General features: G+C 28.7%; 1 protein-coding gene across 1 annotated transcript in view; it reads left to right on the forward strand.

Annotated features, from left to right (window-relative positions):
* LOC145742425 (MAM and LDL-receptor class A domain-containing protein 2-like) overlaps positions 1-13,139 on the forward strand; it is a 99,600-nt gene that overhangs the window by 47,751 nt on the left and 38,710 nt on the right. Inside the window, exons 110-138 of the mRNA XM_082560203.1 lie at positions 121-266; positions 639-870; positions 1,225-1,358; positions 2,086-2,210; positions 2,380-2,557; positions 2,758-2,966; positions 3,493-3,652; positions 3,860-3,950; positions 4,117-4,257; positions 4,441-4,595; positions 4,711-4,832; positions 5,231-5,372; positions 5,603-5,805; positions 6,010-6,171; positions 6,352-6,466; positions 7,193-7,379; positions 7,764-7,948; positions 8,391-8,479; positions 8,748-8,850; positions 9,221-9,345; positions 9,556-9,719; positions 9,873-10,002; positions 10,351-10,556; positions 10,811-10,967; positions 11,145-11,317; positions 11,602-11,857; positions 12,062-12,197; positions 12,419-12,529; positions 12,954-13,101. Of these exons, the coding sequence (XP_082416329.1) occupies positions 121-266; positions 639-870; positions 1,225-1,358; positions 2,086-2,210; positions 2,380-2,557; positions 2,758-2,966; positions 3,493-3,652; positions 3,860-3,950; positions 4,117-4,257; positions 4,441-4,595; positions 4,711-4,832; positions 5,231-5,372; positions 5,603-5,805; positions 6,010-6,171; positions 6,352-6,466; positions 7,193-7,379; positions 7,764-7,948; positions 8,391-8,479; positions 8,748-8,850; positions 9,221-9,345; positions 9,556-9,719; positions 9,873-10,002; positions 10,351-10,556; positions 10,811-10,967; positions 11,145-11,317; positions 11,602-11,857; positions 12,062-12,197; positions 12,419-12,529; positions 12,954-13,101 (4,485 nt within the window). The remainder of the gene's footprint in view (positions 1-120; positions 267-638; positions 871-1,224; positions 1,359-2,085; positions 2,211-2,379; positions 2,558-2,757; positions 2,967-3,492; positions 3,653-3,859; positions 3,951-4,116; positions 4,258-4,440; positions 4,596-4,710; positions 4,833-5,230; positions 5,373-5,602; positions 5,806-6,009; positions 6,172-6,351; positions 6,467-7,192; positions 7,380-7,763; positions 7,949-8,390; positions 8,480-8,747; positions 8,851-9,220; positions 9,346-9,555; positions 9,720-9,872; positions 10,003-10,350; positions 10,557-10,810; positions 10,968-11,144; positions 11,318-11,601; positions 11,858-12,061; positions 12,198-12,418; positions 12,530-12,953; positions 13,102-13,139) is intronic.

Raw genomic sequence — 13,139 nt, forward strand, 5'->3', positions numbered from 1 at the left:
ATTTATAAAAATGATTATAACATTTATAAGTGAAATAGGGAAAAATTGTTTAACTAAATTAGTTAATGTTATATATAACCTATTACGTATTTTTTTTTAAATTCTTCACCTACTAATTAGGTGATGGAGCTGCAATATTTCTTCGAGTCTTCCCTGATGCAAATGACAACGATAACTTTAAAGATGTTTGGTATGCTCAGGGAACACAAGGACTGGATTGGAGTCAAAAGAGTGCTCCTATTGGAAAACGACCTGCTGGATTTAAGGTTAAATACAATTGTTTTAATAATTAATTCAAAGTTCTTGTGTTAATGTGTTTTTAGTTAAAATGACTATTTTCCAAACTGTTATTATCTTTACTATTAATATTATTGTACAGTAAGTCACTACAAACTTTTTTAATTCAAAAAAATGGTTTCTTTACTGTTTATAATGACTTTAGTACAGTAAATGTATATTATTTAACTGGTTGCTCAACTCTACAATAGAGTCTTCACTTTAATTCTTGTTGTGGCAAATATCACCCCATGATATTTTACCTGCTACTTCGAATGGTTACTTAAATATTATCTACCAGGCTTAACTAAAGATAGATGTATAGTTTAAATGATAGTATTTATAAAAAAAACTAACTGTAGATTATGATGTTGGCATTACCCTCCATTCTTTCTGTTGGTTCAACTGATGTATCAGTTGATGACATTTACTTTGACAACTGCCATCCTTCTTATCTCCCAAGTAACTGGAATGAACTTAGTTGTACGTTCGAAGATGGCACTTGTGGTTGGTATCAGGAACAAGATGTTGATGATTTTGATTGGTTGTATGGCTCTGGTGCATCATCACCTATTCTATCTAACAACGGACCAAGTAAATTATAACTATATTTTTGGGGTTATTAAATACCTTTGAATGCAATTATTGTACTTTAGTCATAATTTATGTAAATTTAAGTGCTTTCTAAAGACATTATTACAAACAGTTTTTTAAAAATACTTTAAAATGTTACAAAGCTGATCTGGCTCATAATAATTTTTTAAAAGTATTTTGATTCATTTTGGTAAAGATTTGACAATTATATCATCAAAATATGTTAAACTTATATCACCTTGTTTCTGCCATGCATGGGAAAGTTTTTGATGACTGTTAATTTCTTTTTTTTATAAAACATGACTGAATTTTAATTTTACATGGCAGTAAAATAAATTTTGTAAATATTTTTAGCTTTTGATCACACATTGGGTGAAGGTGGTGGTGGACATTACTTGTATATTGACACTTCCAGGCAATTAAGAAGAGGATGGATTGCTCGTCTTATCACTTACCCTCAACCTGCCTCAACTCGAGACGATAAACAAGTATGATATTTTAATAATTTTTCATACACTAAATATTTTTTAATTTTTAGATAAATAAAAATTGATGGGTATACATATACAGGGTACGAATTACTGTTTCAAAAACGCTTCCCTAAAAATGAGATATGAGATCAAGTCATAATCTTCTTTTTTTATAACACTTGACGCGTCGCATTTTTAAAATGTAACGTATTGTTAAACAATTGTTAATAATTTTTCGCACAAAAAACAAGTCATTTTTGATTACTTTAAGGCTGTGTTATGTATTTAAAGAATTGCGCAACAACTAAACGAACTCGGGGGCTAAATTTACATATTGCCAAAACATAGAAAGTTATTGTTATTAAAGGCCTTACAGTAATCTACATTTACGCAAGAATATGTTGATGTGATTAAATTAGTTTGAAACCGCCTTAAAATAGCTTCGTAAAAATATATAAGTACACAAGTGTTGGTTTTAATATCGCCTGAACCTTTTTTGATTGATTCGTTATTTCTAATATATTTGTAAAAAAAGCGATTTGTTAATTTTAAAAAACGATTTGTTTTTAGGGAATAGCACCCTGTTATTTCGTTCCCTGATATATATATGTATTTTTTTTAAAAAGTTTTGTTTTAACTCTTATTTTATTTCTGATTAAATACAAACACAAAATATTTGTTTAAAGAAAACTTACTCTTGTGATAAATTAATATTCGCAATTTTAACATAACAATTTTTTAAAAGATTTGCATTGAGTGGTGGTATCACATGTTTGGACCCAGTGTTGGAACTTTGACTCTAATTCGATTTAACGAGGAGTCACAAAATGAGTGGAGAGTTTGGAGCAGGACTGGACCTCAAGGCAACAGGTAAAATTTTTTCGACACTAATTTTAGATAATTATTTTAATAAAAAAACAAATGCATTAGAGCAGTGCATGTGCCCTTTTAACTAGGTAACCTTATACATTTTTAATTATGTTATAAATTGTGTGATCGCGTTAATTTATTTGATTTTTTTTTAATTTTTTGTTTTTAGATGGAATTATGGCTACTACCAGATGACTGTCGATGTGAATTACACGCTGATTTTCGAAGCTGACAGATATGCTTTGGATGGTGACATTTCTCTTGATGACATTGCAATCACAGAAGGAGGTTGTCCAATTAAAGACAGGGAATGTAATTTTGAGACAACTAACTGTCACATGACCAATGTGAGAAGTATTTTAGTACTTATATATGGTAGTGTACTGGACTAACTTTAATTTAATTTAAAAATGTAAAAAATAAAAAATTTCTTGAAGTTAAAGAGGATTAAAAATCAATTTGACAGCTTATGTATCTTTGGTAGGAATTCGAACTTGCAATTTTAATTTTTTTACCTTAATTTATTTTTTAATGTATCATGTAATAGGAAAACACTGACGATGGTATTGATTGGGTAAGAAAATCTGGAAAATCTCCTCATTTTGCTACCACTGGCCCTTCGTCGGACCACACATTACAAACCAATCAAGGATTTTATTATCTAGCTGATCTTTATAATGCAGAGATTGGTTACACAACAAGGGTCAAGAGTCAGAATCACCCAGCAACAAAAACTTCACAGTGTTTAATGTTTTGGTATGTTATTTTGTTTTTTGATTTTTTAATTTGGTAAGCCTAGTTAAAATTGCATGCTGCATGTTTGGGTTTGAAATGTTATTGACATACCAATAATGTCTGATGAATAACATCTTAGTAAGTTTCTCAGCTTGGCTGAAACAAACATCAGTTTTAAGGTTAAGTTAACAAAAAAATTAAAATTAGAAAAATTCCTTTAGGTGTATTATTAATATTTTTGTTCAGAATTTGTCCTGTTAAGTTATGGTCATATATATTACCTATCAACTAGTTTATTTATATATGTAAGAAACAATGGTTAAGTTGTGTGATATATTTTTCTTCGATTTAAAATTAGGTCACTTATTTAAAAAACATTTTGATGCCATTGAGTGCATTGGTAAAGAAACTGGCTGTTATAACTTGTGGCCTTGTGTTTAATTATAACGGTTTCATATTGTATCATTTTCTAGTTGCTTTTATTATATTAGAAATAACATAGTTATAAAATAGGTTTTAAAACGTACTGTCAATTATTTTATGCTAGGTATTACATGTACGGAGATGGCTTGGGAACCTTGAATATATACAATCAACCCTTCAATGACTTTCCTAATGCAGAATTATTATGGACACAAAGTGGAAATAGTGGGCAGTATTGGAAGTTGGGTAAAGTAACTCTGCCTTCAACCTCTCACAGTTTTCAGGTACATATATTTAAAGTTAATTTTTTGTTTATTTGTGTGGTTTGTTGGATTCTAAAAAATATATTTTACCTTAAATTTGGTGGACTATTTTATAAATTGAAATATTAGGTTTTAATCAGGTTTTATAATGTACACATTAAACAATGCTTGTTTCTTTTTTTAAAGTTTATGGATGATAGAACATATTTTAATTCTATTACTCTTAAGGTTGTGTTTGAAGCTGTCAGAGGGAATAATCCAAACAGTGACATAGCAGTTGATGATTGGAAGATGGTTGATGGTGAATGCCCACCACCAGGTAAGTTAATTTAGTTTAAAGAAATTTTATTAGAAACTATAACATTGTTAAAATGTATATTTGTTAAATTTATACCTTCAATTCTAACAAAGCATTGAAATCGTAATTTATTTAAAAACTTATTTGGTTATTAATTTTTTTTAATGTAAGTTTTTCTTTTGGACAGGGTCTTGTGATTTTGAAACTGATACTTGTAGTTGGACCAATTATGTCGGAATTGATGGTTTAGATTGGATTTGGAGTTCAGGAGGGACACCTAGTGGTTATACTGGGCCTTCTGCTGATCACACTACAGGTTCAGCAACAGGTGGGTTACCAAGAAATATAAGATAAGATTATTGTAACAAAGATTCACAAAAAAATTCTAAAGGATATCTGTAAATAATAGCTTGAACTATTTTTTTACTAATTTTTTATGATCTGTTGTTTAAGCACTTTTTGACCTAAACCTTTATATAAAATCTAATGGTCATGTAAACTGTTTTTTAAGGTCACTACTTGTACATTGAAACAACAGGAATAACAACACGACCAGTATCAGCTTGGATAATAAGTGAATTACACCCTCCCACAGCGGGGGCTTGTTTTAAATGGTGGTTCCATATGAATGGTGCCAGTATTGGTTCACTGGTTCTTTATGCTTTGGTAAATTAATGGAAAAAATTTAACTTTAAAGCCAGTAAATGGCATTCATAAGATTTTCTTTTATACTCCAAATGTATCTTTAGATTGATAAAACTTACACAATTTTAATTTTAAGAGTGTTGATGATGACATCACTCAAATACAATCGGGTAAAGGCAAGATATGGGATCAAGGCGGTAGTCATGGTAATGTGTGGTTGCTTGGTGAGGTTAACATTTACATGGATACTGAGTGGAGGTAGGATTGTATTTGTATTCACTTATATTAATAAAAACTATTTAGCCAAATCGACATTTTCTACAAAATAACATCTTATAAACTTTTGGTCAAAATTTTTTTTATTTAAATTCAGAGAATGAATTTGTTTTTTAAAAGTTAGCATAAGAGAGTGAAAATATTACTTGGTTAGAAAAATGTCAGTTTTTGGGCATATAATTTAAGGTCAAATGTATATTACCTAAATTTGTTTTCTGCATGTGGCAGTAATTTAATTGAATTACAATTATCACTAGTTCATTTAAAAATTACTTTACAACATTTTTGATTATTGTATTGATGTAAATCGCAATTCTTAAATGACATGATAAAATTTAGTGTAACAACTTTAATTTGAATATCTTTCTATTTTTTTACAGATTAATTATTGAAGCTACAAAACCAACCTCTTTTGACTTTGGTGATATTGCAATAGATGATACAGCTTTGTTTTTACATCAAACTTGTGAAGGGGTTGACCTGACCACTCCTGCTCCTCAAATAACTACAGCTCCTACACAGGTAAGTCTGTTTGAATTTAAAATAACAAAAATTTCCTATTTTTTATGTTTATATTATTAAAAAATCTGTGAAATGTTATTTAATTTATATATAAGCAAAATGTGATCATGCTTGCAAATTAAACATAACTAAAAAATCAATAAAATCTTGATTTCAAAAAAATTTTAATATTGTCATACCAACTCGCATTATTTATTTAAAACTAATTTTAAGTAATATTTTTTTTTCAGGCACCTAGTCAATGGGATTGTACTTTTGATGCAACATTGTGTGAATGGTCTCAAGAAAGTAGCAGTGTTGGTTTATGGTTGCTACAAAGTGGTCCAACACCAACCCTTAACACTGGTCCACCATCAGATCATACTACTGGTAGTTTGATTGGAGGTTATGCCTATGTTGAAGCTAATGGTTTAAACCAAAATGATGCAACAAGGTAAAAAATTAGTAGAAAAATAAAATATGAAAATTTGATAATCTAAAAATTTCTAATTTTGTTAAAAAAATTAAAAAAAATTTTATGACAGTGTATTATTTTTTTAATCATTAAATATGTTTATTTGGTTTTATCTAACATTTCTTATTTATTGCTTAAAAATCTATTTTAATTAGAATTTAATTTGTATTTTTATTGTTTTAGATTATATGTCGACAATGTAAATGTACCAGTCTCCGGACGTTGCCTATCACTATACTATTACATGTATGGTGAAAACACAGGAACCTTAAATGTTTATGTTTACCCAACTTCCATTAGTGAACCAACACCTTTGTGGCAGAGAATAGGAAACAAAAATGACAGGTTTATAACATGAAGAAAAACATTGTTTTAATTTAAAAATAAAAAAATATTTTTTTAAAGGTTGTTAATACTTTCCTTTATGTAATTCTTAAGTGAATTGGGCAAAAAATATTTTTTTTGTGTAATTTTTATGTAAGGTAAATAAAACTTAACTTAAAAAATATTTTTTTGTTTTATTAGATGGCACTTGTTAGAATATTTTATAAGCCAATCTGGTAATTACAAAATTGTTATCGAGTCAAAGAGAGGGAATGGAATTTATGGAGACACTGCTGTTGATGATATTTCATTAAAGGTTACTAATATATTATTTAACTTACTAGTATGATGCCATTCCATTTAATTATTTTATTTTTTGTTGAATTTAGCTATATACAAAGGTGGGCACTAAACCGTTAATGCGATAATCGTTAATTAACGAAGTTAAATTTTTTGATAAAATTTAACTTTTAAGTTAACTTTAAAAATCGTTAACGAACCTGTTAACTTTTGTTAAATTGTGCTTCCGTTAAATTAAGTCCGTTAATTTAATATTTTTACAAGTTTACCATGGCAATATAAAAGTATATATGTTTTTTTTTGTTGTTTATTGGGTTTAATTGTTTCAATTTTAAACGAAGTATGCCACTACTATCTGGCCGCTGTTATTTGGGCATTCTTTTAGTTTTGAAAACGTCTTTTAAACTTACATTCGTGTAGTTAAAATATCAACTAAGATAAAAACTGCTGTTTTTTTTAAAATAAGGTTGTTTCTTTGTTTGTTTTATTTAAGTTTTAACGTTAATCAATAACTACCGTTACATTTTGTTTAATTTAACTTATTAACGTTATCAAAGTTACTGTACTATGTAACGAATTATCACTTAACGAAGTTACTTTCTCGGTTAACTGTGCCCACCTATGACTATATATGAGAAATAAAATGTGACGAACATGTCAACATAAATTTTGTGACACTAATATGAGGCTTTCAGTTATAAAAGCCGCTAATAAAATAAATATATAATTGTGTTGCAATTAGGTTGGTGAATGTCCTGGAAGAGAGCATTACTGTGATTTTGAAAGTGCTGATATTTGTGGTTACACAGTAGATGAGACTGTACCAGGCGTCTGGACAAGAAGAAAAGGACCATCACCAGTTGAAAATACTGGACCTCAGGTGGGAGATCACACTACAGGAACCGACCAGGGTTACTACATGATAAGAGGTGACTATTTTCTCATATGTGGTCATGCAGTAAGAAATTGCCACCAGGTTTTATTAAATTCTGAATTTTTTTCGGATAAACAATGATTAAAAATTATAAACAAAGAAAAACAATTTTTTTATTCACTAAGATTTTAAAATTATTGTGTCATAAAAGGTTTTTTCAAACATAAATAATTTTAAATTTGTAAAATTTTAGAATTTTACATTATTAGATAAGATTGTTAGTTAAATATAAGCCAAAAAAACATAAATTTTGTTTTTTTTAAATAATTAATATTTCTTAAGCTAACAAATAAAATAACATTTATATTTTATTCTCTTTGGGTTTTTGAACATTTTTTTATATGTATTGTACAAATACTCAAATTATTGTTTATTGCAGATGCACAAGGTGTTACTGAAGGTGAAATAGCCAGACTAAGGAGTCCTGTTTTACCACCAACCTATGGTCAATGTGTAAGGTTTTGGTTTGTGTTGTATGGGTCTTCAAACTTGTACGGTACTTTTAATGTTTATGCTCAAACTGAACAAGGTCTCGGTGATCCGATATGGAGTGTTAGTGCACCTGTAAGTTTTATTACCTTTCTCTGTCAGTTAAAAAACTTTTTGTCGGCCATTTGTTAATATTTTCAGTATTATAAGACATCTTGATTGAATAGCTGTCAGGTCGTGGGTTTTACCCTTACTGCTCTCATATTGTAGCGCCCTTAAGTAAGGCGCTATTATAGTATAAACTCCTACTGAGCTTCTGCTCCGTACTTATAGTCTCTATAATATCTCAAATTGCCACTGGCAACTTGAGACTGGGTCGGAGTAACTAATGATACTCTATGTGTAGGTGGCTCATTCGACCTTTCCACATCGAGGACAATAATATATACAAAAAAATGATGTCTTTTTAAAATTATTAAATTCTTTTTTGAAATTTATTAAATCATTTTTTTTCATAAATTTTTAATTTGGTTACTACTAAGTGATTTTTTAAATAATTAAGTTTATTAATTTTTAGATTGAAGGTCACTGGAGGCACAGTAGAGCAACCATCAGTAGTTCCTTACCTTACCAAGTTGTATTTGAAGATGTTAATGGAGCCTACAGGTTATTTTATATTGTGTTTGTAGTAAGATTTCTAAATTAGTAAAGGTTTTTGTTGCTTTAATTATTTTTTAATGAATTAATTGTAATTTTATGACATAAGTATTTTAAATCTCTTGTCGTTTAAAAAAAACTTTTTTAACCTTTGTTATAAAAAAATGGTTATTATTATTTAACCAAATATGTTAAAATTATATCACAATATTTATATCTAATGAAAACTGGTATATTTTCTGATGAACATATTTCTAAATAGTTTTTATTAATGCAGGGCATCAGACAAGGTCATAGATGATGTATACATATCAGATGGAGCATGTTTACCTTTGTCTAATTGTGATTTTGAAGAAGGTTTTTGTGGATGGTCACAAGATGTAAGAAAATTTTTTTAAAACACAAATTTTCTTAAACAATATTGTATTTTTAAAGTAATGATAACTTAATTGCTTGGTGTTTCTGTAATATATGTGCGAGAAATTAAACCTAGCTTTGCACCGGGATTTGGCTTAACAGCAATAGGTTATTGGTTCAATTCCCGATGCATTCACATTGCAGTGCTTTTAAGTAAGTCGCTATAATAGGGTAAACTTAAAACCAATTCGCAAAAAAATTATCTGAAAATATGCCCAATAATATCGAAAACCACCAAAGGCAACTAAAGACTGGGTCAGGGTAACTTAGACCATGGAGTTCACCCTTTCATATCAAGGATAAATTTATACAAAATAAACTTTATGTTTCTAGAATGAAAATGATCAAATGGATTTTATTAGAGCTGCTAGTACCACTGCACAGGGTGATCATACTTCAGGAATTGGTCATTATCTTATGATTGATTCTACAGGACAATCACAAAACTTTAAAGCAAGGTAAGTTTAAAAAATTGTAAGAATTACATTAAAACAGATTTGATAAAATATTTGTTTTCCTTTTAAATAATTTTTGTTATGCTGTTGTTTATTTATTTATATATCACACTATTTAAACATTTTTAGCATTTTAAAATTTTTTTGTTTTTTTGATTTTGTACCAATAACTGATTTTTATTGCTTCATTTGATAACTTATTGAATTTTATAGATTGATATCAGAAATTTTCCCGGAAACCTATGCTGTAAATGAAATAAATTACTGCTTTACCTTCTGGTACATAACCACTAGAGCTAATACCTACTCACTTAAAGTGATTGATTATAATTTTAATTTTGGTGAACAAGTAATGTGGACATCTCCTACTGCAGCTGGTGTGTATATTTCTTATTTACAAATTTTAACATGTTAAACTTTAAAAAAACATTTGGGACAAAATTCTTTTTTTTAATATCTATTGTATCAAAATATTGTTTTTATTTACAATTTTTTTTTTATAAAATTTAACTAATATTTTATTTTTTTAGCCAATCAGTGGACTTTTGTTGAAGTTGACATGACTAATGCTGCATCTTTTGCTATTATTCTGGAAGCTCAAATAATAAGTGGAAATGGTGGTTTTATTTATATTGATGATGTTAGCTCAAGCCCTGGAAAGTAAGTTGAATGCAAAATTGTTGATATAAAATAGGTTTTAAAATTTTAAATTCTATGTTTATCATAAAAAATAAATTTTTTGTATTCATTTAAACTTTCACATTGGTAAAAAATTAAATCACATTGGTAAAAAATTAACCTGATAATTGGTTTTGGGTTCGGCTGAGAATTGTATTATGTAAAGTGCCTTTCTAAAGGGTGGTACTACATGTAAGCAGTGGGTATCAAATCAATGACTTTATGTTGTTAAGCAAAGTTCTTTAACTTCTACCACAGTGCCAGGATTTAAAATCGTGATATAATTGTTTCTGTAGACATTGCAATTTTTATATTAAATATCTTGTTTAGATGTGTACCTACCACTCCTCTGCCTCCTTTTACTTGTCTAAATGACACTTCTTCAGTGATTGCCGGGCAACAGACATGTGACTTTGTAAACGACTGTGCAGATAAAAGTGATGAAGCAAATTGTGGTGCTTGTTCATTTGAGTATGATAACTTATGTGGATGGCAAGACACTAGTGCAGGACAATATGCCTGGGTACTTGTACAAGGTGAGAAGTGTATTATTTTATATATACATCACTTAGAAAACTGCAAAACTCTGTAACATAACACTTTAAACTTTTTTTTAGTTAGTAATATTATTCATACTTTAATAAAACTATGTTGTTGTTGTTGTTGTTGTTTTATTTTTTACATTTTTGTCTTTTTTTATAGTATAACAGTATTTTAAAAAGTATAGTTGTTCAAAATGTTATAGGTTTATAGTTATTTACTTAAACAATAAACTTAAAAATATTTACAGCAAACCAAGCTGAGGATAATGGTCCATTAAATGATCACACTTTTGGAACAGGACTTGGTCATTACTTCGCTGTCGAGGGTGCCACTGGATTACAAAACTCTCCAGCAAGGCTGGAAAGTTCTACTATGAGGGAAGCCGCTGCTAGCTGTGAAATAAGGTTAAATTAAAATGTGTAAAAATGTGGATCGCTACAACCTTTGTTTTAAAATCTTTTTTAACGCAATTGTAATGGTGGTTTTAATTTTGGACTTTTTTTAAAGAAAAAATCTTAGGTAAAAAAAGATTAAAATTCAATCTTGCATTAGTAAAACAACACTTTATGTTAAAATTTTAGATTTTTTTACCACATGCGAGACCTAAATGTGGGTTGGAACTGTCCTGGACTTGCTCCAAATCTTAATTGTAATGATGGGGTCTGTAATGGGGAACATATTGGATGTTGTTTTGATGCGAGAGACAGGGTTTGTTATCCATGTTGGGGAGATTGTGCTCTGCCAAATACTAGAGGTAAATTGTAATTAAATATTTTTTTTTATTTAAAATCTTGTGTATTCAAGAAATTAGTTAACCAAATCATAACTATCTTATATATAATGGAGCTTAAATGAGAATATGTATGTTTAATTTATAAGTCTTCGAAAAAACTACTGTTGTGGTGTGTGGATAAACTATCATGAGCTTATATTTGTTACAAGTTAAGACCTTAATATGTCAATTACAACGTAGCCTGGCATTATCAAAAAAGTTTTTCCATGTTTAAAGTTAAAAATATTGTGATCTTTATTTTTTAGAAACGTCTTACAGTCAAGATATATGGAGCAACAATAACATTACAGATGGTAGAGTTGTGTTAGACAGATCAACAGGAGGGGCTACTTTGTACACCAATGAAGAAGTAGGTGTGTTGGCTTTGTATGCTCGCCAAAATTTTAGAGAAACGGCTTTGTGGAAATTATCTGAACAAGATTTTGGTAACGGTTGGAATTATATGTCAGTAAGCGTTGGAAGGTTAAGCGGAGATTTTCAACTATTTTTTACTGCCACAAGGTGGGTTTATTTTCTTGGCAAAGTTGTTTTTTTTAATTGGGGAAATATTGTTTAATGTGTTTTATACACCTTTTGGTTTTATTTGTTTTTTGGAAATTGATGATCCTATTGTTGTAAAATATAAATATTTTAAAAATATAATGCTTATTTTTGGTTAATTTAGAATCATTTAAAGGTTGTTTAATTTCAATTTTAAATTTGCAGAAATTTTGAGGTACAAGGCAGCATAGCAATTGACGACATTACTTTCATTAATTGTGGATTACCTGAACCTCAAGTTGAAGAATGTGATATTTATAATGTTCATTGTGATAGAGGAAGTTGTGTACCAACTTACAGGGTAATTGGTTCATATTATTTTTGTGTTAATTTGTAGTAATTTAAACAAAATAAGCTTAAAAGCATTTTGGTGTAGTGGTTAAAACACTTGCTTAACATCATGAGATATTTAGTTTTAGTTTATAAAAAGAGTGTAAATAAAATTATTAGTAGATATAAATACTTTTTTGCATCAAATATTTGTTATTCTTTAAAATTTTGAAGAATTTCTCTATGTTATAGTTATGTGATTTTACTGATGATTGTGGAGATTGGTCAGATGAACAAAATTGTGATGATTGGATTCGATGTAGCTTTGAGGATCAAACTATATGCAGCTTCACACAACCTCAAGTATGTTTCTAATTTCTTGTGTGTTTTAATTTTTTAACTTTTAAATAACTTAGGAGACCAATAGAAAAATGTAAGTATTAGGATTTTATTTGTAAAACCTTTATAACTAATTTACAGTGTAAATGTATGGCATTATTAGGCAGAATGTAAAAAAGGCTAGGCTAAAATGATACAAGTTATCCTATAATAATACTGTACTGTTAGTTGGTCTTTCCTTTACAAAAAAAAACTAATATTTTATTTTATGTAAACTATTTAGTTTGGTAAACTAAGTTTACAATTTACAGTTTGACTGAAGAACATAAAATTTACATAATTCTTAAGGAATTAAAAATATATCAACACTACATGATTAGTTTTTTTGCAAAATTCAATTTAAATTGTTTATGATCATTACTTAAAATCTTAATTTTATATTGTAAAGTATGTGGACAGCGTGGATTGGGTTTTACAAAGAGCAGAGGTAAACAATAACCTAATAACCGGAGAAACAACACCTAATCGAGATCACACAACTAACTCTGTTACTGGATCCTATCTTACTCTCACAACCAAACGACCCAACTTTAAGGGTATGTGGTAACTATATCATGGTCTTTATTTGTACCTA

This window comes from Corella eumyota, chromosome 2 (genome assembly GCF_963082875.1).
Source record: "Corella eumyota chromosome 2, kaCorEumy4.1, whole genome shotgun sequence".
Lineage (NCBI taxonomy): Eukaryota > Metazoa > Chordata > Ascidiacea > Phlebobranchia > Corellidae > Corella > Corella eumyota.